At 39.7% G+C, this 26,912-nt stretch overlaps 1 protein-coding gene across 9 annotated transcripts in view; it reads right to left on the bottom strand.

The window, feature by feature from the left end:
• Positions 1 to 26,912, bottom strand: part of lama2 (laminin, alpha 2) — a 294,429-nt gene that overhangs the window by 188,913 nt on the left and 78,604 nt on the right. For all 9 annotated transcript variants that reach the window (XM_028440103.1, XM_028440104.1, XM_028440097.1 and 6 more), the window contains exons 9-14: positions 16,943 to 17,121; positions 16,773 to 16,872; positions 16,322 to 16,379; positions 13,478 to 13,580; positions 13,156 to 13,296; positions 6,757 to 6,921 (exon numbers count right to left, since the gene is read on the bottom strand). In XM_028440103.1, the coding sequence (XP_028295904.1) occupies positions 6,757 to 6,921; positions 13,156 to 13,296; positions 13,478 to 13,580; positions 16,322 to 16,379; positions 16,773 to 16,872; positions 16,943 to 17,121 (746 nt within the window). The remainder of the gene's footprint in view (positions 1 to 6,756; positions 6,922 to 13,155; positions 13,297 to 13,477; positions 13,581 to 16,321; positions 16,380 to 16,772; positions 16,873 to 16,942; positions 17,122 to 26,912) is intronic.

Genomic DNA, 26,912 nt, shown 5'->3' with positions numbered 1-26,912 from the left:
AACAGCGGCCGCTGACGCTCTCTTCAGGAGATTTGACGGAGGACAAAAGGAAGTCCCTGTCGTCAGGAAATAAAAAACTCACCGAGCAAACTCAATTCTCATAAATGGCACACACATGCACACACACACAAGCAGAGCAGCAAAGTGCAGAAAGGAAGAAGGAAACACAGTCAAGGTTTTACACACAAGATCAGCTCCAGATGGTCAAACAGAAAGTGGAAACAGGTCTTCTCTGTGCAACAGAACCGTTTGCAAACACATCAAGGCCACTTGATTATTTTCTTACAGACGTTGCTTTAACAAGTTCCCATTTAAACCGTTTTCAGGTCAATGGAAAGTTTCTAGATTTAAGGTGCGGCTTCTCTCCACTGGCTTTTATTTTGAAATAGAAAAGTGTCATTTTGCTGGACTTGCTTCATACAATGAGAGTTCAACAAATCCAAATAAAGCTGAAATTAAAGTGCCCAGAGGGCTTCGTGAAGAACTGGTAAAAAACAAAACAAAAATAAAACTGTCCAAACAGAGGCAATATATAAAGAACATTGCACTCGTTGCATCACTCAGTGGTGTCGACGCTGAAAAACTCATCCATGGCATTATGTCCTCCGGACTGGACTGCCGCAACTGAATGCTTTTTCGCATTTCAAACACAAGCCTCCAGAAACTTTAATAAATCCAGAAAAACAGTGAAACACACAAAAGCACAAGCACATAACACCTGTGCACCATTCCTTCCTTTGACTCCCGGTCTGTGCCAGATTAAATCAGCCTTCTGTCCCCTAACCTACCAATGCAGTATAAGCAAAGTGAGAGAACGAGTTCAGACTTCCTCTTATAAGCAAAGGCTGTGTCTTCTCTTATCACAGCCATCTATTCCATTTTAACTTACTTTTTCAATAACTCTTAATCTATTTTGAATCCACATTGTCACTATTTCTCATAATGATATGCATTTCAGCAGTTTACTGCTATCACTTAACAGTGACTGTGTAATTAAATCAAAGTACAAAACATTTTGACTTTGACAGTGTTTGAAGGCTAAACTAAGCTGTTTGAAATTCACCTGAAAATCCCAAAATCCTTTTTTGGATTTTCTGACATGGAAACTTCAGGCGAGTTTGGGAAAATAAACCTCAAATACTATGTTTTTGGGGTTCTTAGAACAAATGGAGATGGGTGAAAAATAGCATGACATGGGACCTTTAAGTAGTGCTGTTGATTGATCCTAGTATAACTTTTAACATTTCAGTAAAATATTTTAATTTTGCATATTTAGTTGTAAAATGTCAGATATACTGCCCTCTAAGGGTTGAACGCCAGCCATTACAATTGATTTTTGCTATTGGCTGAGACGGATTATTGTGACCATCGCACGTCACCAACTGTCACTGTTGGCCCCGCCACTCCTATAAAAGCTGAGAGGAGGGAGGAGGGTTTCCTCCAATCACAGCCCTCAGTGAGCATTGATTGACAGCCCCAATGAGGAACTACATGCTGTGTGCGTTCCTGCTGTGATGTTTTTGAATCTGTGCTTCTATAAAGAGCAGATTCTGGTCTAATCAGAGGGTTCATCAAGCTATGTGTGTACAGACACATTGTGTGTGTATCCCCGTCTGTCTCGGCATGTGTGCAAACGAACGTGCATCTACTTCTCGCTGCTGTGTGTGTCTTTGTGTGTGTAAGGCTGCTGTGTTCTGAGGCTTGTAGTGGGAGTAGATCAAGGACTGTTTGTGGGTAAGACAGCGTCTGTGGGGCTGTGTGTTCATGCTTGTGGGCTGTGTATAGTGTGTAGTAGTTGAGAAGGCAGCGGTCTGTTACTACCAGCACTGTGTGTGCTGTGACTGGGCGTGTCTCACTGCTTCAGGAGTAACGCCCATAATCTGAGCCTTTCTTGAATATTGCCCCTAGTGGCAGGTCAGCAGAAAGCAGGGTTTTCGTAAGTCATACATAAAATACTCAAGTACAAGTAAAAAGCAGCTCAATTAAATAGTACTCAAAGTAAAATTATGAATAAACTTGAAAAGGATGAGACCAAATCTTGCACATTTTGATTTATTTTCCACAAAGGCATCTGTATAAAATAAAAGGATTGTCAAAATGTACTATTCTTTTTTTAATTAGATAACACCAATAAATTCAATTAAAAATAAAAACATGCTCAGGCTCTAAGTATAGCTACATTTATGAACTACACTAACTGGTTGGTCGGCAATGATGTGATGCATTTTTTGTAGTTTAACAATGTCCATTAAATAATAATTTATTCAGTAATGGTTGGGTGTAGAAATGTAATGAATTCATTTACTTCGTTCAAAACGTACTTAAGTACAAGTAAAATTACTGATTTAGAAATATACTCAAAAAAGTACAAGTACAATTACAGTACTCGTAATGCGTTACTTTCACCTCTGAATCTCAGCCTTGAACTGGAACATGAATATCAATGAAAAACTCCTTAAACCTTGGTTTAGACAAAAGGAACTCTTCATTAAATAAATTAAAAAAAAGGCATGACCTTCTTTAAGAAAACAGGAATGAAATGTGACTAATATCTTGGAACATATTTACAGGACGAACAGGAAGCAATGGATAAATATTCTTCTAAGCAGAGATTGTTGTGGTGAATGAGCATTCTGTGGACCCACATGAGGGGAAACATCCGATGAGCATCAACAGATCACCTTTCTAGACCAATAAGCATCAAGGGTGCAGGTCATTGAGCCAATGAGCATCAGTGGCGTTAATGATACAGGAGGTCATGCACGAGATACAGAACATCATTTCACACACATTTATATTCCTATGTATCCACAGATAGCTTGTTATTCCACACACAGTCTGTCACTTTCATGATATATACAAACATGATGGACTAGTGTGTGTGTGTGTGTGTGTGTGTGTGTGTGTGTGTGTGTGTGTGTGTGTGTGTGTGTGTGTGTGTGTGTGTGTGTGTGTGTGAGAGAGAAAGAAAACTAGACAAAAACCAAGTCACATAGCATCTATCACTTTAAAATGATCACACACACACTGTGGTAATTTGTTTGCTTCCTATGTTTGGAGGCATGCAGTTCTGCACCGTTGTCCCTAATGCCTCCAAAACACATCATTATCTGACTTCTATAGACCTGGGAGTGTGTGTGTGTGTGTTTGTGTCAATGTGAGTGCATGTTTAGTGAGTGCATGCATGCGCGCGTGTCATGAGAAAAAGTAGTTGATTATCGAGTTCAACAGGCGAAACACTGTTTACCCCGAGAGACACAAAGAAAAGGAAAGAGATAGCGGAGGAGAGAGAAGCTTGAGGGAAATAGAGAGAGATGATTTAAGGTGGGGAGAGGGGGAGGAGGGGGGTGAAAAATGGGAGTCCTAGAGAGACGGATTCAGAGTGTGAGGAGCAGGCTCACGAAAAAGAAGCAGGGATGGTTGGAGGGAGGGGGGGAAAGAGGCACAGATAAAGAAGTGAGATGACAAGCCAGGCCTGCAGGGTGAGGAGTAATGAAATTCAGTGGTAGATTCCTCTAAGCCATGACACACACACACACGTCACACACACATCACAGTCAGTCTGCTTTTGCAGTGAGGCAACAACGCCACTTCAGAAACATGGACTGCAGCTATTTACCAACTACTAGAGTGATAAAGTCCAATCAGAAAAGCACAGAGTGCTGCTTCAGTCGCTAAACAGTCTCTACACCAACAGTGGGTCAACATCAACCAGAGTACAGGACAGAGAGAGGTCAACACGTCATAAACCAACAAATAATAATCTACAGAACATTCATAATCCTGGTTACTGACATGCTCAACAGCATCATGAATGTCAGAGTCGTAGGAGGTGTTGGGACAAATACCGTGACCTGACTAAATGGTGGTTCAAGTTATTCCAATGGACTTTGGCCACCTTGTGCAGGGCCTTTGATTTCACATGATCGTGAAAAACGGACAGAAAAAGGAAGTCCCTTTATGAAACAGAATAAACTATATTTAAAACACGTGTGTCAAATTCACGGTCCTTTTAGAGCAGGGGTGCCCAAATTCTGTTCACTGAAGGGCTAAAAATGGATCACGGTGGAGGGCCGCTGGCCAAAACTTAAAGTTCATGTTGCCGTGCTTGAAATGAACTATGCCAATAACATCAGTGTGCAAAATAAACACTTACAGTAGTTTTGAAATTGGAGAACACTTTTCTTTATTCTGTTTCATGGCATCAAATTACAAAACATCTACCGTATTCTTCCGACTATGAGGCGCACTAGCAATGAATGGGTTTGACTGGGTCTATTTTCATACATAAGGCGCACCGGACTATAAGGCGCACCAGTTTGTTATTATTATTATTAATAAGACGCATTAAGCGAAAACAAAATAGTCAGATAAGTCAAACTTTATTCAACTCATTAACACTAATTCTCAACATTGTTCAGGTTTAACACATAAAATACAGAACAAGATACTCACTTTTTCAGTTCAGTATGTTGAAGCACAGTACAGGTACATATCACTCCTCGAGGCGCCTGACTACGGTAGCCCTAAAGTGCCAAAAATCCATAAAGCAGTGCAGCTTCATAGTTTACCAAATTTGTACTAAAACATTTTGACATATTAATTTCATACATAAGGCGCACCTGATTATAAGGCGCCCTGTCGATTTTTGAGAAAATTAAAGGATTTTAAGTGCGCATTATAGTCCGAAAAATACGGTAAATGACTTAAAAGACATAAGTCGTCATTTAGATCAGAGGTTCCCAAACTTTTCTATCCCAGGTGATGACTGAAAACACAATGAAACGTGCACACAGGACTCGTGCATTTATTACCTCAAACAAACATGGGCTTAACAGCAGCAGATAAGAGAAGAACAGCATGACATCCATTAAATTATTTATACTGTATGTTATCAGAACAATTAGGCCTGCTGGGTACTGTTATTGTGACCAGGCCACGCGATGGGCAGGGTGAGACCGTTGACGCAGAGTTGGGTTTCGATTACGGCACGGTCCGTGGCCCCGCACCCCCCACGTACGCTAGTGCATTCCTCGCGAGCGAGCCCGCCGCGAGGCCGTCGTGGCTTTTGGAGCAGGCTGCGCTTTTTCTAGAAAATGTTGGACTCATGTTACCGGTGTGCCCCTGCCTTATGCTGCGTTCACACCCAATGCGTATTCTGCGGCACCGGACACATCTAAATGTTCCACAGGTTTTGCAGAATCAAAAAAAGTTCCCCATTCGCTTCACATGCGCGTTTGAAGCGAAGCACCGCCCACCTGCGACACATCCAACTCGGTGAGTTTCACTGCCTGCTGAAGCGAGGAGTTACGCTCCTTTTTCTCCTCTCATAAACATAAACCACCTGTGAAAAAAGCCAGTGTGATAAGCAGCTAATGCTATCCTAGCTCAGTGCTGACTTTCAAAGATGAAAGCTACAGAAATAGCTGTTATCTGCTACTACCACCTCCTCGCTGATTCTCCTCCATGCCTAATCCTTCCTAGGAGTTCAATATTTTCAACTCTTGCGAATGTGCAAACATGACGAAAAATCGGAAGCGCGGTCGCACAGCCAACGCTCTTGAAGCACCGCCGCACAGGAAAGATTTTGCATCTGGGACGCATCTATTTATTGACTTTGTATGTAATCTGGTCGCATGAACATTTCATGACGCATCCGGTGTGAACGCAGCATTACGCGTTCTATCTCATTTATGACCCCAACATCCTCTCACTCTCTCTCATATGTTTACAGATCTGAGATAATGGGAGCTCCCATCAGCGCCCCCTACTCCTAATGTAAAATAATGGTAATTTGTGGTGATGGGAGGAAGTGCAACCAAAAATACATTCAGACTGCAGGAAAAGAGGGGAAAAAAATTATATATATATATATATATATATATATATATATATATATATCTTTAAATTTCTTCACAAAATTTCCCCAAAGATCCTGCAGGAACTACTTCCATGCATCATATTACCATTTATATAGTATTTATACGTGTAAAAGCAAAAACAGGGCAAATCCTCTTTTTCACACCTAAAATCTGTGGCCTAAATATTCCAACACATCAGTAGGGTAAAACTAACCCGTCTCTCACAATGGTCTAAACCCTGCTCACTTTCCGTATTTGACCCCTAGACTAAAATGAGTTCGACACCCCTGATTTAAAATCTGGCATCAACATGACATAGAAACATGACACTAGAAAGTGTGACAAAAGGACCAAAAACTTCTAATTCCACTCATAATCCTGTCTCTCAAAATCTTGCTTTGTTAAGGTTCGAGTCGTGATCGTGGTATCACGTTATTGAAAACAAATACAGAGCGGCTCATCTCAACAGGAGATCAGTTTACCTGGCTGAAGCATCTACAACCACACGGCTGAGCGGGGTACCGTGCAAAACGTGAGGGTGAATTGCATAATGGGTTTAGGAATCTGGCTAACATCTTGTAGCGTAATCTCAAAGGATTTCTGCGTAACCCTCAAATCATCCGCAGCAAATACAATGTAAAATTAAAAACTATATTTGACATTAATAACCCTATTTAGCATGTTTGGTACAATTTTGGGAAGTTTATAAGCCAGAAAAGACATCTAAACGGGTAAATATTCTAAATAGTGATAAAAAATTAACAAAAAGCGTAACTCTGAAACAGGTAATCCCTAAAACGAAATTTGTGAAATTTTAAAACTGAAAAATCTGAGGCCCTATTTGTCATCATGCATGTAACAAATCCTTCCATGCGTGTGTGTTTTTTGGACTAACCTTGTTGCCCAGGTACAATCCTGGTGCGTTCCAGTAATAAGCAGACCCAAGGTCATTTACTACATCGAGGTGGCGAACGCTCAGGAACGGAGGCTTGTCTCTGTGAACAGACCAAACCTGCCCTCCACTTTCACCAACCAGGTGCCAGCCAGTAAGAGTGGTCTCCTGAAAACACAGACAACATTATTACAAATGGTTTCAAAGCATTAGATGTGCTGTGACTTCAAATCAGTTTTTTCAAACTGGCATTGTAAAAACACCCACAAAAATACACAAAATGACTCCAAAATCAGACAAATGGCTAGAATAATTCACAAAACGACAACAAAAAAAAAAAAAAAAACAGTCCGAAAACACACACAGAGCCCACAAAAACTCAAAATGACATGTGATATGACCAAAAACATGTGAATGACAGAAAAATACACAAAATGAAAACAAAAATACACAACATAACAACAACAAAACACTTGACTCCAAAACACACAAAAACACAACAAAATGGCTCAAAACACTAAAAAAAAAAAAAAAAAATGTGAGGGCAAAACCATACAGAAAGACAACAAAAATACACAAAATCACCTCACAAACACACAAAATAACAGAAAAATACACAAAATTAAAACATGAAAAATCTGTTGACAAAAGAATTACAAATGACAACAAAAATACACACACAAAAAACAGTTAAAAATACACAACATAATAACAAATTTTTTTTTGTTAATTATAAATTAATACTATCCTTAAGTTAATATTGACTAATGTTCTAATGGGTCATTATTTATTTCTGTGGCCCTCGGATTGAACAAAAGCATTTTGTAATAAAAGTTGCCCAGACAATACAACATTATTAAAAATGCATGAATCTCTACTGCTTAAAACGCATGTTCCTATTTTTCTGTATTTGAAGCCAATACAAACATTTCACAGAGCCAAAATCACTGACAATGTGACAAAGATGTTGGATCAAGCTCTTTTTGGGTTTTAAATCTATATTCTGATACTAAAAGCTGCATTGCTGTTTGGCAGCAGATTATGAGCATCTGACTGCAAACATGTGAAAGTAAGTCAGCAGTCACACTGAGCAGACAGACGCTTTATTCTCACAAGCTTTCCCTTTGAAGGCCCAGCTGGTGGCTGCTTCCTACAGCTGTAAACAACAATATGACAACTCTAGAAAAGATTTGTCCTTCTACCGCCAAAGTTCGTCCTACACTGTAACCAACTGTAATCCTGACAGCCTTTAAAACACAGAATAGTGTTATATTCAGCAAATCCAGCCATATTATGCTTTATTACTTTGTTTACAAATCTTTAAGTTGTTTTTTTCTTCATATATTGATGTGAAGATTCTTATCAGTTTTGAACATCTGCCGCACATCAGCCTGAAAGTCCTGCAGCTCACACCTTGAAGAATTCCTTTCACTCCAAAAAAAACTGTGTGTGTGTGTGTGTGTGTGTGTGTGTGTGTGTGTGTGTGTGTGTGTGTGTGTGTGTGTGTGTGTGTGTGTGTGTGTGTGTGTGTGTGTGTGTGTGTGTGTGTGTGTGTGTGTGTGTGTGTGTGTGTGTGTGTGTTCAAAAGGGAAAGCCAAGGTTAGGTTAATTGCAATGACAGATGTGTGTCTGGGCTGGCTGACGCACACACACACACACACACACACACGATCTGTATCTAAATCTGAGCTGTCATCCTGTCAGCGGCTCCGTCCCCACCCCCCTCTCCCCCCACCTGTCAATCACAGCCTGTTTTCCTCTTGCTTCACCTTTCTCCTCCTGTCTCACATCTCCTCTCTGGTCTTGTCCTCTTCTTCTTCTTTTATCCACTTAACTCTTTTTTCCCCATTTTGATCCTTGTTTCCCAGCTACAGCTCACCCTTCTTCATCTTTTATTTTATATGCTTAAGTTCAGGGGTTCTCAACCTTGTGGTCGAGAGACACTGGGAGGGGGTCGCCAGATGCGTTAAAGAAACTAATGATATTTTTTTAACAATTTGAGCCTATTTTTGCCTTTTTTTAGCCTTTTTCTGCAACTACACTAAACCTGTCATATTTTAACCTATTTTCATCACTTTTTCTTACCATATTTTTGCTCCTTTTCATACATTTTGCTACATTACTCCCATTTATGCCACTTCTGTCACCTGACACATTTGTTGACCCATTATTTTTGCCAATTTAACCATTTCACGGTTTGTCATGCCCATTATTTGCCAGTTTAAAAGGGACATATCATGGTTTTAAATCCTTCCTTTTTACATATAAATCATACAGTTGTGGTCTATATAAAACGGAACTGCAATGCTTGGGTCTGAATTCCTCATTATTATAGCTCCACAGCCCCCTTTTCTGATGTGCTTCTGAGAGCAACTCGTTTTGGTGCGGTCTCTTTAAATGCAAATGAGACACTCCATACCCCGCCCCATCTTCAGGTGACACTCGGTTCAACTCCACCCTGCTCGGCCATTTTTGTAGTTTGATAGAAGAGATACGGCTATGTAGCGGCGCATAAACTTTTTATTCACACGTTATTTACAAAATGTCAACAACAGAAGACTTGTCCATCCAGCCATACATGTTAGAGCCAGAGTCTGACCCGGCGGAGCGAGATGAAAATGAAGATGATGAACCTGCAGAACCCTAACAAGTGAGCTAACACAAGCACCGAGCTAACGCTAGCGCCAAGCTAACATTACGAAATGCATTTTAATACAGTCTTTTCGGAGACAAAAACGGCAAAATGAAATGACTAATGAAAACTTTAGACTTAAATTAAATCACGTAGGCCATATCATCAAGGATCTAAAACGAGCACACAGCGCTAACATATGAAGTCTGAAGACGGTGCAACTGCTAATGCTAACAAAACAATGACAGGGACGTCTTATCATCACACTTTTTAGCGTTATTTACAGCTTACCGAAGTGCTCTGTTCGTCGTCTCCAAAGATAGAAGGAATTGAACCCTCAATCAGACAAAGTCTTTTGGCAAATCCTTCTTTATACTGGCAGAGGTTGCTGAAGCAGTCATCCTTGAAGTGCTTCACGCACACAAAAATTACCTTACCCACAGATGTGGGTACATTTCCGTGAAAAATAAAACTCAACCAGGAACTTCGAAAAGTTCTGATGCTGGGAGACGGTGTAATGAAGCGTGTGGGTTACTACACCCAACAACCGAACATTTTGACTTATCCTCTCGTAACTTCGGCATCCTTGAGCTTGGACTACAAAATAGAAGCGAGAAATAAAAAATGGCGGATTGCTCGAAGTGTTGGGCCTGTAGTTGATGTACTAATTTGGCAGTTCCGCTGCAAATACTGTGATGTAATAGTTCAAAAAACGTAATAGAGAATAGAAAAATCGAAACAGATTGAAAAATATGAGCAAAACAGAATATAAAGATATCTACGGAGCACCTGAAGAGACTAATTTGATTTTTTCTGTACTTCTAAACACTCTTAAATATACAACAAAATGCATTTAAGGGCTAAAAAAGTGGATTTAGCATGATATGTCCCCTTTAAACTAATTGTTCCTACTAAATATTCCTATATTGACACTTTGAAGCCTTTTGACCACTATTCCATCTCTTTTTGGACACTAATTTGAAACTTTTAACTAATTTCTGTGGTTGTTAAAATTCCATTTCACCACCTTTTCCACCATTTCTGGTCACGTTTAACCTATTTTATTTCTGATTAAAACAAGGATTTACATCTTTAAGATGACTACATAATATGGCGCAAATAATAATAAACTCCCTGGATAACAGTGGATATTATTTATGGAACCATCATTTTTCTGACTTTATGGATAAGCCCCATAAAGCTCCTCCTTATAGATGGCCCTGTTTCCACATGAATGTTCTTCAATGTTCATGTCTGTGTTCAACAACCTTCAGCTACAATGGGGGTTCCTTGGTTTCTGGATATTTTATTTTGGGGGTTGCGGGCAAAACATGTTGATAACAACTGCTTTTAGTTAACCAAGCTAAAAGCTCTCTGGTATAATCATTTGTTTTTGCACATTGGGTAAGATGTCCTCTCGGACTTCAACAATGTTTTTTTTAAAGTGGTGTAGCAGTGTGGAAACGCAGTTGATATCAGAGAAACTGGGTTTACCTGGGTCCAGTGACGTGCAGTCAGGGTAGGCAAGGTAGACAGTGCCTACCCAATGGTGAATTGATATTTTGATTATTTGTTTTAATTATAATATAATTATAAATTGTTTATTTTTCAAATTCCGACAGTACCTATAAATTTGAAAGTGTCAGCATTTTGTGCTTTTCATAACCCAAATGACTAAACATCGCTATTTCCGGGTACGGCAGAGACGCTGCACAGTCTCACTCCACTGTAAGGCAGGAGGAGGCCACACCCTCTCCCAAAAGCACAATGCTGCTCTGCCTTCGCTCCCATAGCGTGTTTTTATGTTTGCATATGCACAGTAAGCTCCCCAAGATGAAAACCATTTATGTAAAAAGGCAGCTCTCTACGCTGCCTTTGGACGTAACCGTGCTATGCTAAATGCTATACGTATGTTCACAGTGCATTAGTGAATTGATATCACGTGACCACCGCTGCTACATTCTCTAGCTAGAAGCAGGATAACACTACAGGCAGCATGACAGCGCTTGAGACAATAAAGAAACTTTCTTTTGAAGAAAAAAGATGAGAGACCAACACCTGAGCTACCAGACCTTCAGCAAAGGTAAGGTCAAAACATTTTTCATACTTTTCACAGTGAAAGGAAGGATTGGCTTTGTGGATGTTTCAGTGTTTCCAACACAAACAACGAATGCGCTGCCGTGTCATGAGATAAATCTTGTTGGGAAAGTATTGAGGCTATATTAAATAATTGTTTATGTTTCTTTAATGGTGTTTTACAATGTTGATTTTGTTAGATGGCTAAATGCTTGTTCATGTGGATCTTGTTGGGTTTTTTTTTCTTTCTTATTATGAATTTTATATTTTGATAAGCGCATTGAGATGACTTTGTTGGAAATTGCGCTATACAAATAAAGTTGAATTGAATTGAATTAACCCTTGCCAGTAGAAACATATGGAATTGTCATTGGTTTTGACATTGGTGGTCTCGATTTGCAACACCCTGCCTACCCTACCCTAGTGTTCACGGCACGTCACAGGCTACTTGCAGTCGCAAATGCAAAAACTGAAAACCTTTCTTCACAGATCTGCATTTATCGCCTCAGCAAATGGAGCAAAAGCTCCTCTTCCAGAATTATTGTTATCACGACCGCACCACAAGTAACCGTTCTATCTAAATATAGATGGAGTTTACAGCAGATGATCTGAATTGGTCTAATGTTTAATTCTTATATCCTTCCTGTAGCTATGCTTCTCTCTCCTGCCCATCATTCACCAATAACCATTCAGATAATTAAAGCTGCTCGGGATGATAAGATTAAGATTGTTTGCTCGAAGAAAATAAAGATGTAAAAGATTGAAAGTTTGTTTTGATTTCCACTGTAAACACTCTCTTACTGACATTGTTGGAAAAGTTCCACGCATTGCATTGTGGGATATGGAGTCCTGTAAACGGATGCAGAGAAGTGTTTTTAGTACATTCTTACTGTGATGTCTTGTGTTTTCTCTCCAAAAACTCTGCCAAAGTGACTTCCCAACACATTTCTGGTGTTTTCACAAGTTGTGGCGGTCGGATGTTCATTTTGGGATAGAGTCAGCCCGAAATCGAATGTTATATCACGGTAACAATAAAGTAAAAACACTGCATGCATCTATGGGAGTCCACATCCCACAATGCAATGCGCGGAAATTTTCCAACAAACTTTGATTTACTGATCTATGAGACCTACACGGTCTTTATCTGATTTTTAAAAAATGTTAATGGGGATCATGTATTCTGGTAAGCGAGTGAGCTAGGATTCTACATAAGCATGTCTACAAAAGCATAATTGTATTGCAAAGTGCCATATATCGTGAGCTGATAAAGTATTTTTAGTTCCTCTTTATGGTCTCTCTCTCCATCTATCTAACACTGCAGATGAATTTTACCAAGTCATAGTGTGCTCGATTGAAACCAGGCACTAAAGTTTTGAATAAACTTCATTGACCCCTGCAAGCAGAGTTAATTACGACAATTTCGCTTTGTTTAATTTATTCTGCTTTAAAATTATCCATTTTAAACCCTGCAGGGACAGTCATATTACATATTACATGTACACCACAAAACTGAGCAGAGCATTTCGCGACCTAATATTGCCCCTCAGTGTTGGCTGATTTCGCTGTGATACACAGAAATGGATGCTATTTAAATGGACAAAATAAGACATGTTTGAGTGGCGAGAGATTCAACTGTAATCGTGCCTCACAGCGATATTAGAAGCGTTCGATGCAGAGGTGTAAGTGTTGCCTACGTTATTATAGGTCCATGTGGAGGCCGTGCACTGACTGGAAACCCCCATGCAGGAGCACTTTTCACAGCCACGCTGGTTGCCCTCTTGTAAGTTGTAGAAGCCAAGTTTGCATTTGTCGCAGTTCTCCCCCTCCACGTTTTCCTAAATGTGAGAAAAAAAGTGGAAGAAAGTTTACAGATTGCCCTTAAAACTGTTATTGGAATGGTGAAAATAATGATGACAGGCAAAGGTTAGCACAGAGTACTTGTCATTGTGTGTGTGTGTGTGTGTGTGTGTGTGTGTGTGTGTGTGTGTGTGTGTGTGTGTGTGTGTGTGTGTGTACCTTGCACAAGCATGGAGATATGCATGGGTCAGTGTTGGTGCTTCCTTCCAGACTGCAGTTACATCGCTGACAGGAGGGGAAACCCATGTAACCAACTGCACACCTGGACACAAATGATAAAGACAAGGAAAACAATCCTTATAATTGTTGTCTCACACATTTTCCGTGAGTTGCGCACAGCTGATGGTGATAATGTGCAAAAAGATACAAGTTCAAGTGGAACTTCACAAAGCTACCCTCCTAATTACCAGTGATGGTGAGCTAAAGCTTTTCTGCTAAACAGCATTTAAGCACTGATCTCAGAGACACTGCTTACGCTGCTGGTCTCTGGTGAGGACAGACAATTAAAAAGTTTACAAGGAAAGTTGTAGTTTTTCGATGTTGCTTTAAGATTAGATTGGGAAACTTGAACAGAATCCTCAGGGAAACAAGGGAGCAGAATATTAGCAACAACACAAAGCAAATGACACATTGATAAATTAAATGAAAGCTTTTCTTTTTAGCGGTTGGGGCTTTTAACAAATGAAAGTAGTCATTTTAGGATTTTGATTGATACTCCGTTTTCTTACATTGTCCTATCAGTGTAACGTGTTGGTTAAGGCTTAAATGCAGGCTTAAAACTATTGAATTTTTCCTTGATTTGTACATAAAACCCAAAAACCTTTGCTTGTCAATCACAATCATTTTGGTGTTTTACAAGTTCTGACATATGCAGCTCTGTCCATTGGTGCAGCTTAGAAACATCATTAGTGATGAACTTTGTGGTTTGTTTAGGGTAGTTCACAATATGATGGCATGAGTAAAAGGTTTCAGGTCGCATTAGCTTGTTCCTAATGACATTTTTAACATCTGTACCAAAGATTGAGCCAATATAAAGTCAGTATTACACCAAACGCATTTTGGGGGTCAAAATCGTGCCTCACGCCCTTAGTTGGACGCTTGTGCTCATTGAATCAGATGCTTGTCACCGAGCGTCAAAGACGCTCAGGACGCGCGTCCAAACAAGTTGGGAAGAGAGCGTGTTGAGCACATTTTGGGGAGGTGCTTCTCTGTTGCCGGTGGTGTTCATACAATGGAAGATATTGTGACGATCAGTTACTTTCTTAATTCACTCAGTGACTGTGAAGTGGTGGAACACTGTGTTGAGAAGGCTGTGTTTCCGGTTGGATGTATTTTGGTGTGACTCAGTGTGTGTACTGTGATGTTAGAGGGCTATAGAGAAGTGTAGTGAATAGAGAAAGTTTGGAGTTCCTTGCTGAACACGTCGCCTCCGACTCCCGTTCATCGACTCTACATTATCCAGAGAGTGGCTTGGCTTCATTTGATAAATAAAGCCAGACAACATCGTCGCAGGGCGCCTCGGCGCCGTTTCTGGATTCACCAGAGCTGCGCTCAGACGAGAGTCGCTTTCAGCGCTACTTCCGTCTCTACCGGGCCCAGTTTGACGACCTTTTGACCCGCATTGGTGCACGCATCTCCTACCAGGACACCACTTTATGCCAGTAGAAAAGCGCCTGTCCATCTGTCTCCGTTTAGTGTTTTTTTTTCTTCATTATTCTGAATTCATCACGATTGGGGAAAGCTACTGATTGGTCGATGCGCCGCAATATGCCTCAAAAGTTTAACAATCCCAACTCCAGCGTCAGTCGCGCTGCAGGTGCCGGACACACGTTAAAAGCTTGAAATCTCAAAACGCGTAAAGCTTCAAAACGCGCCACACAGGAGGCACGGGACACGCAGCGGGATTTCTGACACTCCCTAGAAGTGCATCCCCCATATATCGTGTAAGTAAACCTGACGTTTTTGACGAGTTTGGTGTGAACGTGCAAGGTTGGCACACTTTTTTACATTTTTATTGCTAACTAAAGAATGCACATTTTTCACAGATATCAGAAACTTGAATGATATAAAGTTAAGTACGGTCATTAATAGCCTGACTGTATTCAAACTAAATGAGTAAGAAAATTGGAACAGTTCAAACACTATTCTTGAAATTAGAAAAAACTTCAACATTGTGGAAAAGTGTGCGACGCCTGAATGTGCAGCAATAGACTCAATCTTTGGTTCAGACGCTTACAATGTCAATTGGAATAAGGCAAAAAGCTATCTGGCAAAGTTTGGTAAAAATTAATTTTGTGAACCACCCTGTGTCGAAGTCAAAGCCTGAGAACCAGATTTGGCCCTTTAGAGCATCCAACTTGGCAGGAGAAGGTAGAAAACAATTGCCAATTAATATAGTTGTAGAAATCTCAGCCCCTCTAAACACGCATATTCAATGAAACTCCACAGTATTTGTTTTGTTTATATCATATGATGGCAGTCATTTTTATATGGAAATTGTAGAAAGAACACCTATTTTCTCCAGAATCCTACAAATTGCCTCAAATTATTCCACAATTTTTTCCCGAAATTAATTAGAAAATGGTCACAAATCCAAGTTCAGATCTTGCAGGGACTGATATTTGCCACTTAATGCTTGGATAATATTGGTACCTTAAGTGCTTAATATATCAGAGAAACTAGGGCATTACTTGTTGAAATTGTTCAATTATAGTCACATTAAACATCAAGTAGAAATTTCCTCAATGAGACACTCTTAAGTTGGTCTGAGGTGTGTATAATGAGTGAAGCTAAAAATACATTGCATTGTCATAAACGTTAGAACGAAAAACGGCCCTAAGAAAAAACCTGGTCCAGGCTACTGAACACGATGTGGTAACAAATTTGATCAAAGTTGCTAATGTAAACTCCTCGGTCCCTTTCCAAACACTAATTGGAACAGACAACAGCTGAGAGGTTCTGCTCTCATGTCGCTGCGTGTCAGTCACATCTTATGCCTCTTACCTGTCACATCGCGGGCCCCCAAAACCCTCCTTACACCAGCATGACCCCGCTGGCTGGCCTGTCCATCAAACACACACACACAGAATGACACACACTTTAGAGAAAAACAGAGTGAAAAAGAAAAGGTTTCTCTTTGAAGTTCGCGGACCTGAAATAGCTCAATTTTCTAGAAAAAAAAAGGCATCAGAAACCTCACAGAGGGATAAAATTATCTCTAATATAAATAGCTCTGTTCTGTCAAAGACATTTTTCAACAACAGACGTTTCTATGGAGAATGTTGAACTTGACTACCCTCCATCCCATAGGAAATCAATCTGCAGTCAATGAATGAAATGTTGGATCAAAGTAGGTAAAAATTATCATGAAACACTTCAGTGTGTGCGTGTGTGTCTTTGTATTGAACCTCATCACTAATACAGAAAGAGGGAAGGTAAGAAGATGTGTCCATACTGGGTGTAGCTTGGTTTTGGTCTGCAACACAAGCCAAGCTGACAGATCCCAGTGGATCACATGAGCACGGCGTGCAGGGATCCTGGTCTCCAGCGTTCACCTGGAAACAAGCAGCCAAGTAATCAATCAAATTTCAAGCAAAACACACAAACACATTTAAAGTGACGTACACCGGCAGGTCGGTAGTATCCGGAAACGCAGCTCTGGCAGTTGACCCCGGCTGTGTTGTCACGGCAATTGATGCAGACTCCACCCCCTCTATATTGGCCGTGGACGTCCAGGCTGAGAAACGAGTCGGCCACGGTTTGATTGAAGTAGCACTCCTCTGCTTTACCATGACAGTTACACTCTGAGAACACAAAGTGCTGAGTCAGTCTGACAACTTCAAATCTAAGAAGGATTAATGTTGTGTGTTGGAGAACTACAAAACGTCAGACTAATAAAGACCACATATTGTCCAGTGAGCTCACACTGCTGCCTCGGTGTAGCCGCACCCACTTCCTCACTTTTTGGAAGAAAGTGGGTGTGGTAATGCGACCGTTTCTGCTCATTTCCTCGGCTCGAAAAAGACCGGGTTAATCAGAGCAGTGCAGAAATAATGCCACATCTCTTGAGCCAACCAGTGTCAAAACAAACATGGCACCCACCACAGAGAAGACGTTTGGAGCTGCGCTCTGGGCTTCCAGACAATCATCTGTATTCAAGATTGAATAATACAAGGCGATTAGGATGGATTCCAGGCTAACATTGGTGCTCATGACACCAAAAATGGAAACGGGTATTCACATAAAACATTTTTGTCATCCCCTGGAAAACAACAAAAACAAAACGAGTGAAATTAGGTTGCGATTTTCGAAAGACATTTCTGAACGACAGCCATATTGGTTGTGATGTTACGGCGAAAGTGAACATCAGTAACGCACAACAAAGTGAAGACAGAAATATCATTTCTGACTTGTCATGCTTGGATACGAATTGCAGATGAATTGCAGAAGTATTTATTTAGTCGTATCAATATGATGAGGAAGTAGTTAGCCTGTTGTCAAAATGAGAAAACAAGCTGAGTGTGCTCAGGCTGTAGGAAAAGGCAAACTGAAAAATACTGTAGAAGTTGAGCTTTAGTTTATATTAAAGTTATTAAAGACTCTGGCTTCAGCTACTGGAGTGGACTTCAGTGGCTTTAAACGCAAACTGAGGTCGCTGGAACCATCATTTTGTCTGTCTATAACTACTGTCGTAGAAAGGTGTTGTGACAAATTATGTGCCTGAGAAAATTATGGCTCTGTGTAAATAAGGAAGCTTCTTATATATGGTCACCAGCAACATTCGAAAAGCAACATTAAAATGTAAAATCTTGCATTAAGACGAACATAATATTGTACAATGTTTAGTAGCTTCACTCTTTAGGGGGAGTACTTGCATTTAGCATCAACATGAAAAATGGTGTTATACACACTTTAAGGACAATACAATCTGCTGCCTCCCTATAAGACAAACTGCAACTCCAAAACGTTTATTACTCTGCAATTAAGTTGTTGAATGTAAAGTAGTTTAAATGGTAATGAAATGTTAATTCCAAAAGAAAATCATGAGATGGTTACCCATGTTCACATTTATGTACATTCTTGGAATTCAAACTGTTATGCGTAATACCCTTGGCTTTATTTTATGTTTTATTGTTTTTATTCTTGTATTTATTTTTATAACTTTCATTTATCAATTTATTATACTTGCACCTCTCCATAAGCTACCTACTGGGTTCCCTCTGTTACAGATTGATGCGTGCAGTATACAGTAAATGTGTCTATGTTGTGTCTAAGATAAACTGTACAAAGTACTGAATTGCCCCTTGGGAATAAATAAAGCTATCTGTATCTGTTTAATATTTCAGGTGCCTGATGTTAAGATGACGCTGGTGAGTATACTAGGCTTAGAGGGAGTCTTTTAAATCTTCAGCACAGAGATATGGAAAGCTGTTTGAACATAAATTTGATATCAGCGATATCAACCACAGTAAAGCTCCACTAGTGCTCACATATGGAATACATACTCAATTGTGGTTTACTAGTGCACAAGTACACATTACAAGTGAAGCAAAATGTGTCACTGTTAAGCTTATAATGCTAATAAGGGGGTGGGGAAAAGCAAATTCATGCTTGCCATTGGCTTTCTAAAATATTACAACCAATCAAGGAGCTGGAATGGTTATAATCCCTCCTACTTCGTTTGCAGTAGCATTACTAGTACTACAAGTAAACTAAAAACAGACTACTGGGGAGGTTTTGAATGTACTTGTAAACAAAAAATGTTCAACTAGTAAAGGCTTTAGGGGCACAAGTGGGGATGGGAATTGATAATTTAGCGATTCCGATTCCATTATCGACACTGCTTATCGATTCGATTCCTTACCGATTCTCATTGGGTGAGAAAATGAAATAATACAAATAGATTTATTTACTTTAACTCTTTATTATCTTATCTTTGTCTTTTTAATTTCATGCAGGGATATCAGCTCCCTTTTAATCCACCAGGTGTGGCAGGTATACACTGTAACTGACTGCTGTAGTTTCTACAGTAAGAATATACAGTAACTTCTTGTTTTTGTGTTTTACGAAGTTTAACTGTGTACTGCAGTGCATCATGGGTAAAAAAAATAATTACAGTAATTAGCATCAATTTTCGACAGAGATACATTGTAAAACTACAGGAAATCTGTGTTCTCCCTGTAGAGTGTGTATTACAGTGTATTATTGTTTGTGTGGGACCTCCCTCATGCACACATGGCGATTTGAAAAGGGAACAGATTTCATCCACTCATTCAGCAGTGTGCGGTGTTCACAGTCAAAAGCCTCTGCTGAAAACTAGCACACCAAGCTAACCTGTCTGAGCAGGACCTATATTTCCAGTGACGTGCCGTCAGGGTAGGCAAGGTAGGCAGTGCCTACCCAAGGGTGAATTGATATTTTGATTATTTAATTATACATTTTTTTTTTTTATTATTATAAGCTATAATTAACTTATAATTATAAGTTATAATTAACTTATAATTATAAGTTAATTATAGCCTACAGTACCTATAAGTTTGAAAGTGTCCGCATTTTGTGCGTTTCATAGCCCAAATTACTAAACAGCGCTATTTCCGGGAACAGCTGCAGTCTTTTTTTTTTTTTTTTTTTCGCTTCGCTGTAAGGCAGAGGGAGGCCACACCCCCTCCCAAAGGCACGTCGCTCTTCTGCCTCTGTTCTCATTGCGTGATTTTACGTGTTTGCGCATGCGCATTCAGGTCCCCAATGTGACATCAATTTACGCGTAAAGGCAGCGTAGAGAGCTGCCTTTGCACGTAACTGCGCTATGCTAAATGCTATACGTAAGTTCACAGCACATTAGTGAATAGATGACACGTGACTGCTGCTGCTACGTTCTCTAGCTAGTGGGCGGATGACAGCGCTAGAGATGATAGAGAAACTTTGTTTTGAGGAAAAACGACAGCTTTTAAAAGATGGAGACCAACACCTGAGCTACCAGACCTTCAGCAAAGGTAAGGCCAGAACATGTTTCATACTTTTCACAGTGAATGGTACAAAAGGAAGGATTGGCTTTGTGGATGCTCCTCACTGAGGCCGTTCTAAGTTGTCATTTTCTCTGTGTTTCAGTGTTTCCAACACAAACAACAGATGTGCTGCCGTGTCATAAGATATATCTTGTTGGGAGAGTATGGAGGCTATATTAAATAATTGTTTATGTTTCTTTAATGGTGTTTATGATGTTGATTTTGTTAGATAGCTAAACACTTGTTCATGTGGATCTTATTGGGTTTTTTCTTTCTTATTATGAATTGTATATTTTGATAAGCGCATTGAGATGACTTTGTTGGAAATTGCTTTATACAAATAAAATTGATTTGAATTGAATTAACACTTGACAGCAGAAACATATGAAATTGTCATTGGTGGTCTCAATTTGCAATGTGCCGACACAACCCCAGTGGTCACGGCACATCACTGCCTATTTCCCCCCTCATGGGGCGGCGGTCGCAGCGGGAGAAGAGACGGGGACACTCATGGATACCGCAAAGGCACACAGCTCCAGCTGGGGCTACCAGCTCGACCGGCCACTATCCCCCTACACAAGGAGGACGTCCACATGTTGGACTGTGGGGATAATGACAACGCCTCCTCCGACCTACACGTATAGGGAGAGGAAGAGGAGGATGATGCCTTCATCACTGCAGCCCGGGCTGCACTGCCTGCCGCCACCGTGGCCTGAGGAGGATGGGGAAAGCACGCCAGCCCCTCTCCCCGGTGGAACCACTCGTCGCGGCACACCTGCTGAAGCGGTTGTCTGCGGTGTCCCCTGAAGACCGAGCCTGCCGACCACAGCGGACCGTCTCCAGTCTGACCTCTTGGTCTCCATGCTCACAGCCTACCAGGCTGAGCTGTGTGTGTTTGGGTTCTGATTTTAGGAGTTGTTCAGAAAAAACCTGAGGCAAGGCACCTCAGGTTCTAAAGGTTTACAGTAAAACTATGATTTTAATAAACTAGTACAGTGCCCGTCGGAAGTATGCATTCATGTGGGAGCATAAGGGGTATATTTGCCGGTCCAATTTTCCTGGTTTAATTCTATGGGACATGTGTGTGACTTCATCATCACTTTTATATATTTTTGTTTGGTTTATTTTCCATTTTCCTGTAACATATGTTTTGGGGTCATGTGTATATTTATATCTTTCTGTTGTGTTTTTGTGCATTTTTTGTATAATTATTGTTTTGTTGCCATTGTAGTGTGATTTAGGAGTCATTTTGTGTATTTTTTGTGTAAATATTTAGTTTTATGCTTTTTTAGTATACATATTTAGTTTTATGTATTTTTAGTATACATATTTAGTTTTGTGTATTTTGAGCCATTTTCATATTTTGGTTGTATTTTTCTGCAATGTTTGTTTATTTAAGTCATCATTATGTGTACTTTTTTAATCTTTCTGTTGTCTTTTTGTGAATTTTTTGTATAATTATTGTTTTTTGTTGCCATTGTTGTGTGATTCTGGAGTAATTTTGTGTATTTTAGTTTGTTTTTTTGGTGTAGTTTTGTGCATTTCTGTTGTCATTTTAGTGTATTTTTTGTATAAGTATTTAGTTTAGTGTATTTTGAGTCATTTTCATATTTTTGTTGTCGTTTGGTGTATTTTTCTGTAATATATGTTTTTTCTCTCTCTCACACGCGCTGCAGAGAAATTTGTAGCTTTCAACAGAGCAACGTCAATCACGTCAATCACTTCCGGGTGAGGTCCGTCCTGTCTAAATAGCGTACGGTCAAACTAACGTTTTGAAATGACATCATCACCAAATAAAAAACAGTAAAAAAATATTTTTCCTCAAAAGAGAAGTCCACAGGAGCGCGATCAGGGCCAAACTCACCGGAAGAGAGCTGTGCAGTGAAATAGATACAGTGCCCGTCGGAAGTATGCATTCATGTGTGTACGGTTTTATTGGACTAACTAACTTTAATCCATTAACTCCCACCGTAAAGGGTGTGCTTAACTGGTGAAAAGTGTGTCACTCAAGCTTGGACATCGGATTGCTGTCTTTTAACAGTTTTATTTCCATTCAACCCTAACTATTATTAGCACAGTAACCGTGTCGTTTGCCAGCCAGGTAATCAACTGTTACGACATTAAACAAACACACCCACAACATTAACAACACGGACATATTATCGACTGTATGAACTGCACACATGAACATTTAAGTAGTTAACACAGGTTTAACATCTACACATTAACTCACCAGCTCAGCTTCACCAGTCAAAACAGCGACATCCGTACAGATGAATTCCGGCAGGTAAACACATACGCGGGTAACACACATCACGCCCTATATTTTCGTAGATTAATCCGCCCCTAATAAAATACAGAAAAATGCAATAATTCCTCAACATAATACAGGGTGTTTGGTTAGCGTTAAATCAAAACAAACAATAAATTAAACATGTAAAAAATAGGAGAACTCCACACAATGTGGGAGCTTAAGTAGAGTTAATTATGGCCAAATGAGTGTGTTTGAAGGTTGGATGTACAAAGAGATATACATACTCTGTGCTCTGTAGTGTTATAAAGGGGTTTATTTGCGGGTGCAAAATAAAACAGAGTGTGCAATTTCCCAGGTTTAATTCTATGGGACATGAACATAATAAATGTGTTTGTTGTTGTTTTTTTTACTCACTTTTATATTTTTTTGTTTGGTGTATTTTTCTGTAATGTATGTTTTTTGGAGTCAATATGTGTATTTGTGTGTCTTTCTGTTGTCATTTTGTGTATTTTTTGTATAAATATTTAGTTTTGTGTATTTGAGTCATTTTCATATTTTTGTTGTATTTTTCTGTAATGTATGTTTTTTGGAGTCATGTGTATTTTTTATTCTTTCAGTTGTCTTTTTGTGTTTTTTTTTTACTCATTTAAAATATTTAAATAAATAAATACCGTGTGTGTGTTCCGTGAAAGGATGTGGAGTCTGCAGTGGCTCACACACACGAACATCAGTGACTAACATCAGGCCCAAAAAGTGAGACTTAAGAGCTTTGCTGGTATATCAGTGTGAGCGCGGCTGCTCAAATGCTCCTCTCCCCTCTCCGGTATAAAACTATCTTCTTCTCTCTCACTCGTGTGTTTACAGTCTGTCTGCTTTGCTGTGTGCCCAGCGATTGGCTCTGGCTGCACACTGCCTCTTGCTCGTGTGAGGAAATAGATATAGATGGTGCGCTAGCGCCCCCTCACACCCTGAGGTCAAAAGCTGAATAGGTTTTATTTTGGGGCCGTCCAGAAGTGAAATAAAATTAAAATAAACATTTTGAAATTACCAAATTACTCCAAAATAACAGATACACACACTCAGGGTATTTGGAACCCGTTGACCGAGTTTCAGGTTGAACTTGCACCACGTCGGGGAGATATTTGCTCCACACACACACACACACACGCACATGCACACGCACACAGACAGACACAGACCTCCCTTGCTTTTATAGGTAGATTGGTTTTTTACAGCTCTGACTCTGGTTTTATCTAACAGGTGAACGGAATCTAATGCATACAAAATGCTTCACAATATGCATATCTTTTAAAAGCTGCTAACAGAAAATAGAATTAACTGTAAAAAATGTGAAGTTACAGCTATTTACTGGCAATTTTTGTTGCCAGGTAAATACTGTAATTTGAATTACAAGATAAAAACAAGAATACAACAAAATACCACTTTTATGTAAAAAAGACAATAAATTGTTGTAATGCATATACAACAAAAGCATGTAAAAGTTAGACTGTTATATACTGTAATTGTTTGTACAGTAATTCAAAGTGATGTTTACAATACTTTATTGGCAACTTTTTTGCCAAGTGTTTACTGTAAAATCTCAAGTAAATTCTTAACAGTGTAGATTGTTTTCACTGGATAATAACATATACAATATATGACACTTTGGCTACAAACATTTGAGAATATTTACAGTGCTCCTTTTGAACTTGAACAACTTCATCCAAAACTAATTCAGACATAAAACAAATATTTCTTCTGAAGAAAAACAAACAAACATATTAACAAAAATTAAACCTGCACTTATCTGTGTTAGATTAACAATTTTTGTGCAGAAAAATTAACATGTTTGCCTTGTCAGGAAGGATACAAGATGGTTCTGGACTTAGGGCGTCTCCAGCTGTGGAAAACACCCTTTCAGATGGTCTCGAGGATGCTTGGACACAGAGATATTCCTCACCTAAAGCTGACACCATTGACAATGTGTCCCTCTTCATCCACCACCAGAGGGTGGCGCTGTGTTTGGTTGGGATGGGAGGAAGGCTTCTATATAGTTAGACTTCTTCATCCACTCTTTGGACTATGTATAAAATCCACTGTTAACGTAATAGCGGAATTGGCCAATGAAATTAAAATCCACTGTTGAACGCGAAAATGGACAGAATCGGCATGAAACCATGTCACCGTAATGTCTGCTCATCTGCATCCCCCGCCTCCCTTTCGTCCTGGCCGCTTCAAACAGGCTATAAACCCCGTCTATACTGCCAAAAAACAATGCAAATCATCATTGACTCCTAAATATGGAGCTGCCAGTCTATCGTTTAAACAATACGCTGCTTGCGTGTGACGTCATTACGTATTTGCGATGTAAGAGGAACCAATAAGCAGAATTGACAGATAAGGAAACAAACAATTCCTATGAATTGGATTACTGGGAACCGGTACTCAGATTTGATATCCATCCCTAGTGAGTAAACCTTGTTAGTAACAAAAACTTGGCTTACTAGTGGACAAATTTGTGTTACTAGTAATGCTAGCAAAAGCTTTGGTTTTTTACGAGTAACACATTTGAAGTCTACAGGCTTCATTATACTCAAGCATATATCCGTGCGGAGCACCCCAGGCCAATTAAGTGCAAAGCTCAGATTTTACGACTACGCGGACTTGTCCACGCACTTGGTGTCACACAAAAACACTGCTCAGCATTGTATTGACTTGCATTAAATGTAACACCGACCTGCATTTCACTACCTGGTGAAACAGAGGAGAGATGAACACGAGCTTAGAGGAGAGACTGGCAGACGAGCTACAAAAGCACAGACACCTTTGAAACACGTCCCAGGAGTACAAGGACTACAGAGAAGTGCTAAGGATTGTGGGAAATATAGGATTTTACTGAACTATGAGCTTGAGCGTGTACAGTAAGTTCTGAGGAGTGTGGACAGTCCTCCTGAGTATGTTTGAGCCATATTAGTACCATTAGTAACACAAATTTGTCTACTAGTAGATAATTATGGGTTATTAGTAAAGTCTACTCACATATAAGTGTGCCAAAAAACATTTTTCCAACAATATATTTATTATTTTTAGCTTTTACAACACACAACAACGGTACAACCTCTCAGTCACATATCCGTGCTTCCGTTTCTTCATGAAGAATGACAACTTACAAAAGTGTCCAGAGACTTCCATAATTCCAAGAAATACACAAAAATGCAAATTAATTTTTTTTTAAAAACTGAAGCAAGGTACAGTCCCAAGTCTAGAGTCTGAGTCTCAAGAGTCCTCCTCATTATGATCCTTGAATAGGTCCAAACGTCCCACATATGTGATAAATGGCCTTCATATAGATTCAAACAAGTCATTTTTTTCTTTCAGGGTATAAGTAATCCGTTCCAGTGGTAGAATTGTCAACATCTGTTTAGCCCATTGTTCAATACTTGGAGCCCTACAGCTTTTCCAGTTCAGTACAATCAGAGGTTTGGCTTGTAGTATACCCATGTCAATAAGCAAGTGTGCCAAATTTACTAGTAAAACAAATTATTGATTTACTTTTACTATTAGTATGGTCAAATCTCACTAGCGGTCTCAGAGACATGTTGGGTCTGATCTGCTCTGTGCCCCTAAAGCCTTTACTAGTAGAACAATTGTTTGTTTACGAGTACACTAAAAATAGTAGTACGAGTAGACTGTTTTTTGTTTACTAGTACTAGTAAAGCTAAATGATTCACTAGTTGTTTACAATTACCATTTTCAGGCCCGCTTTTTCCTGTTTTTTCATGGTCGCGGGGGCAGATCCCCGCGACCGGTATCTATCTCTGGCTCACACTGGGCGCTACGCGAGGGTACACCCTGGACAGAGCACCAGTCCATCGACTGGTGAGTCCAACCACTCACACTTGCATTCACTCCTACGGGCAATTTAGAGACTCCAATCAACCTGACAGTCATGTTTTGGGATTGTGGGAGGAAGCTGGAGAACCGGGAGGAAACCCACGCAAACAGAACATCCAAACTCCACACAGAAAGAACTCAGGTGTCCACCTCAGGGCTTGAAACTTGGACCTTCTTGCTGTGAGGCAGACGTGCTAACCACGAAGCTACCGTGCACCCTATTAGTACTAGTTAAATCAAAAGATTCACCAGTAATACTCGTTAAACTAATGCAAATTAAGTAGGATTGATTATAACCAAATCCAGCTCCTTGATTGATTTTAATGTTTTTAAAAGCCAATAAATTTGCCTTTCCCCACCCCTTTATTAGCACATATTGCATAATAGTGAGACTTCTTACTTCACGTAAGCCAAAATTGAGTACATGTACTCCAAATTTGAG

This window comes from Gouania willdenowi, chromosome 24 (genome assembly GCF_900634775.1).
Source record: "Gouania willdenowi chromosome 24, fGouWil2.1, whole genome shotgun sequence".
Lineage (NCBI taxonomy): Eukaryota > Metazoa > Chordata > Actinopteri > Blenniiformes > Gobiesocidae > Gouania > Gouania willdenowi.
Note: the sequence above shows the minus strand (reverse complement) of the source record. Positions and strands in the feature narration are given on the sequence as shown.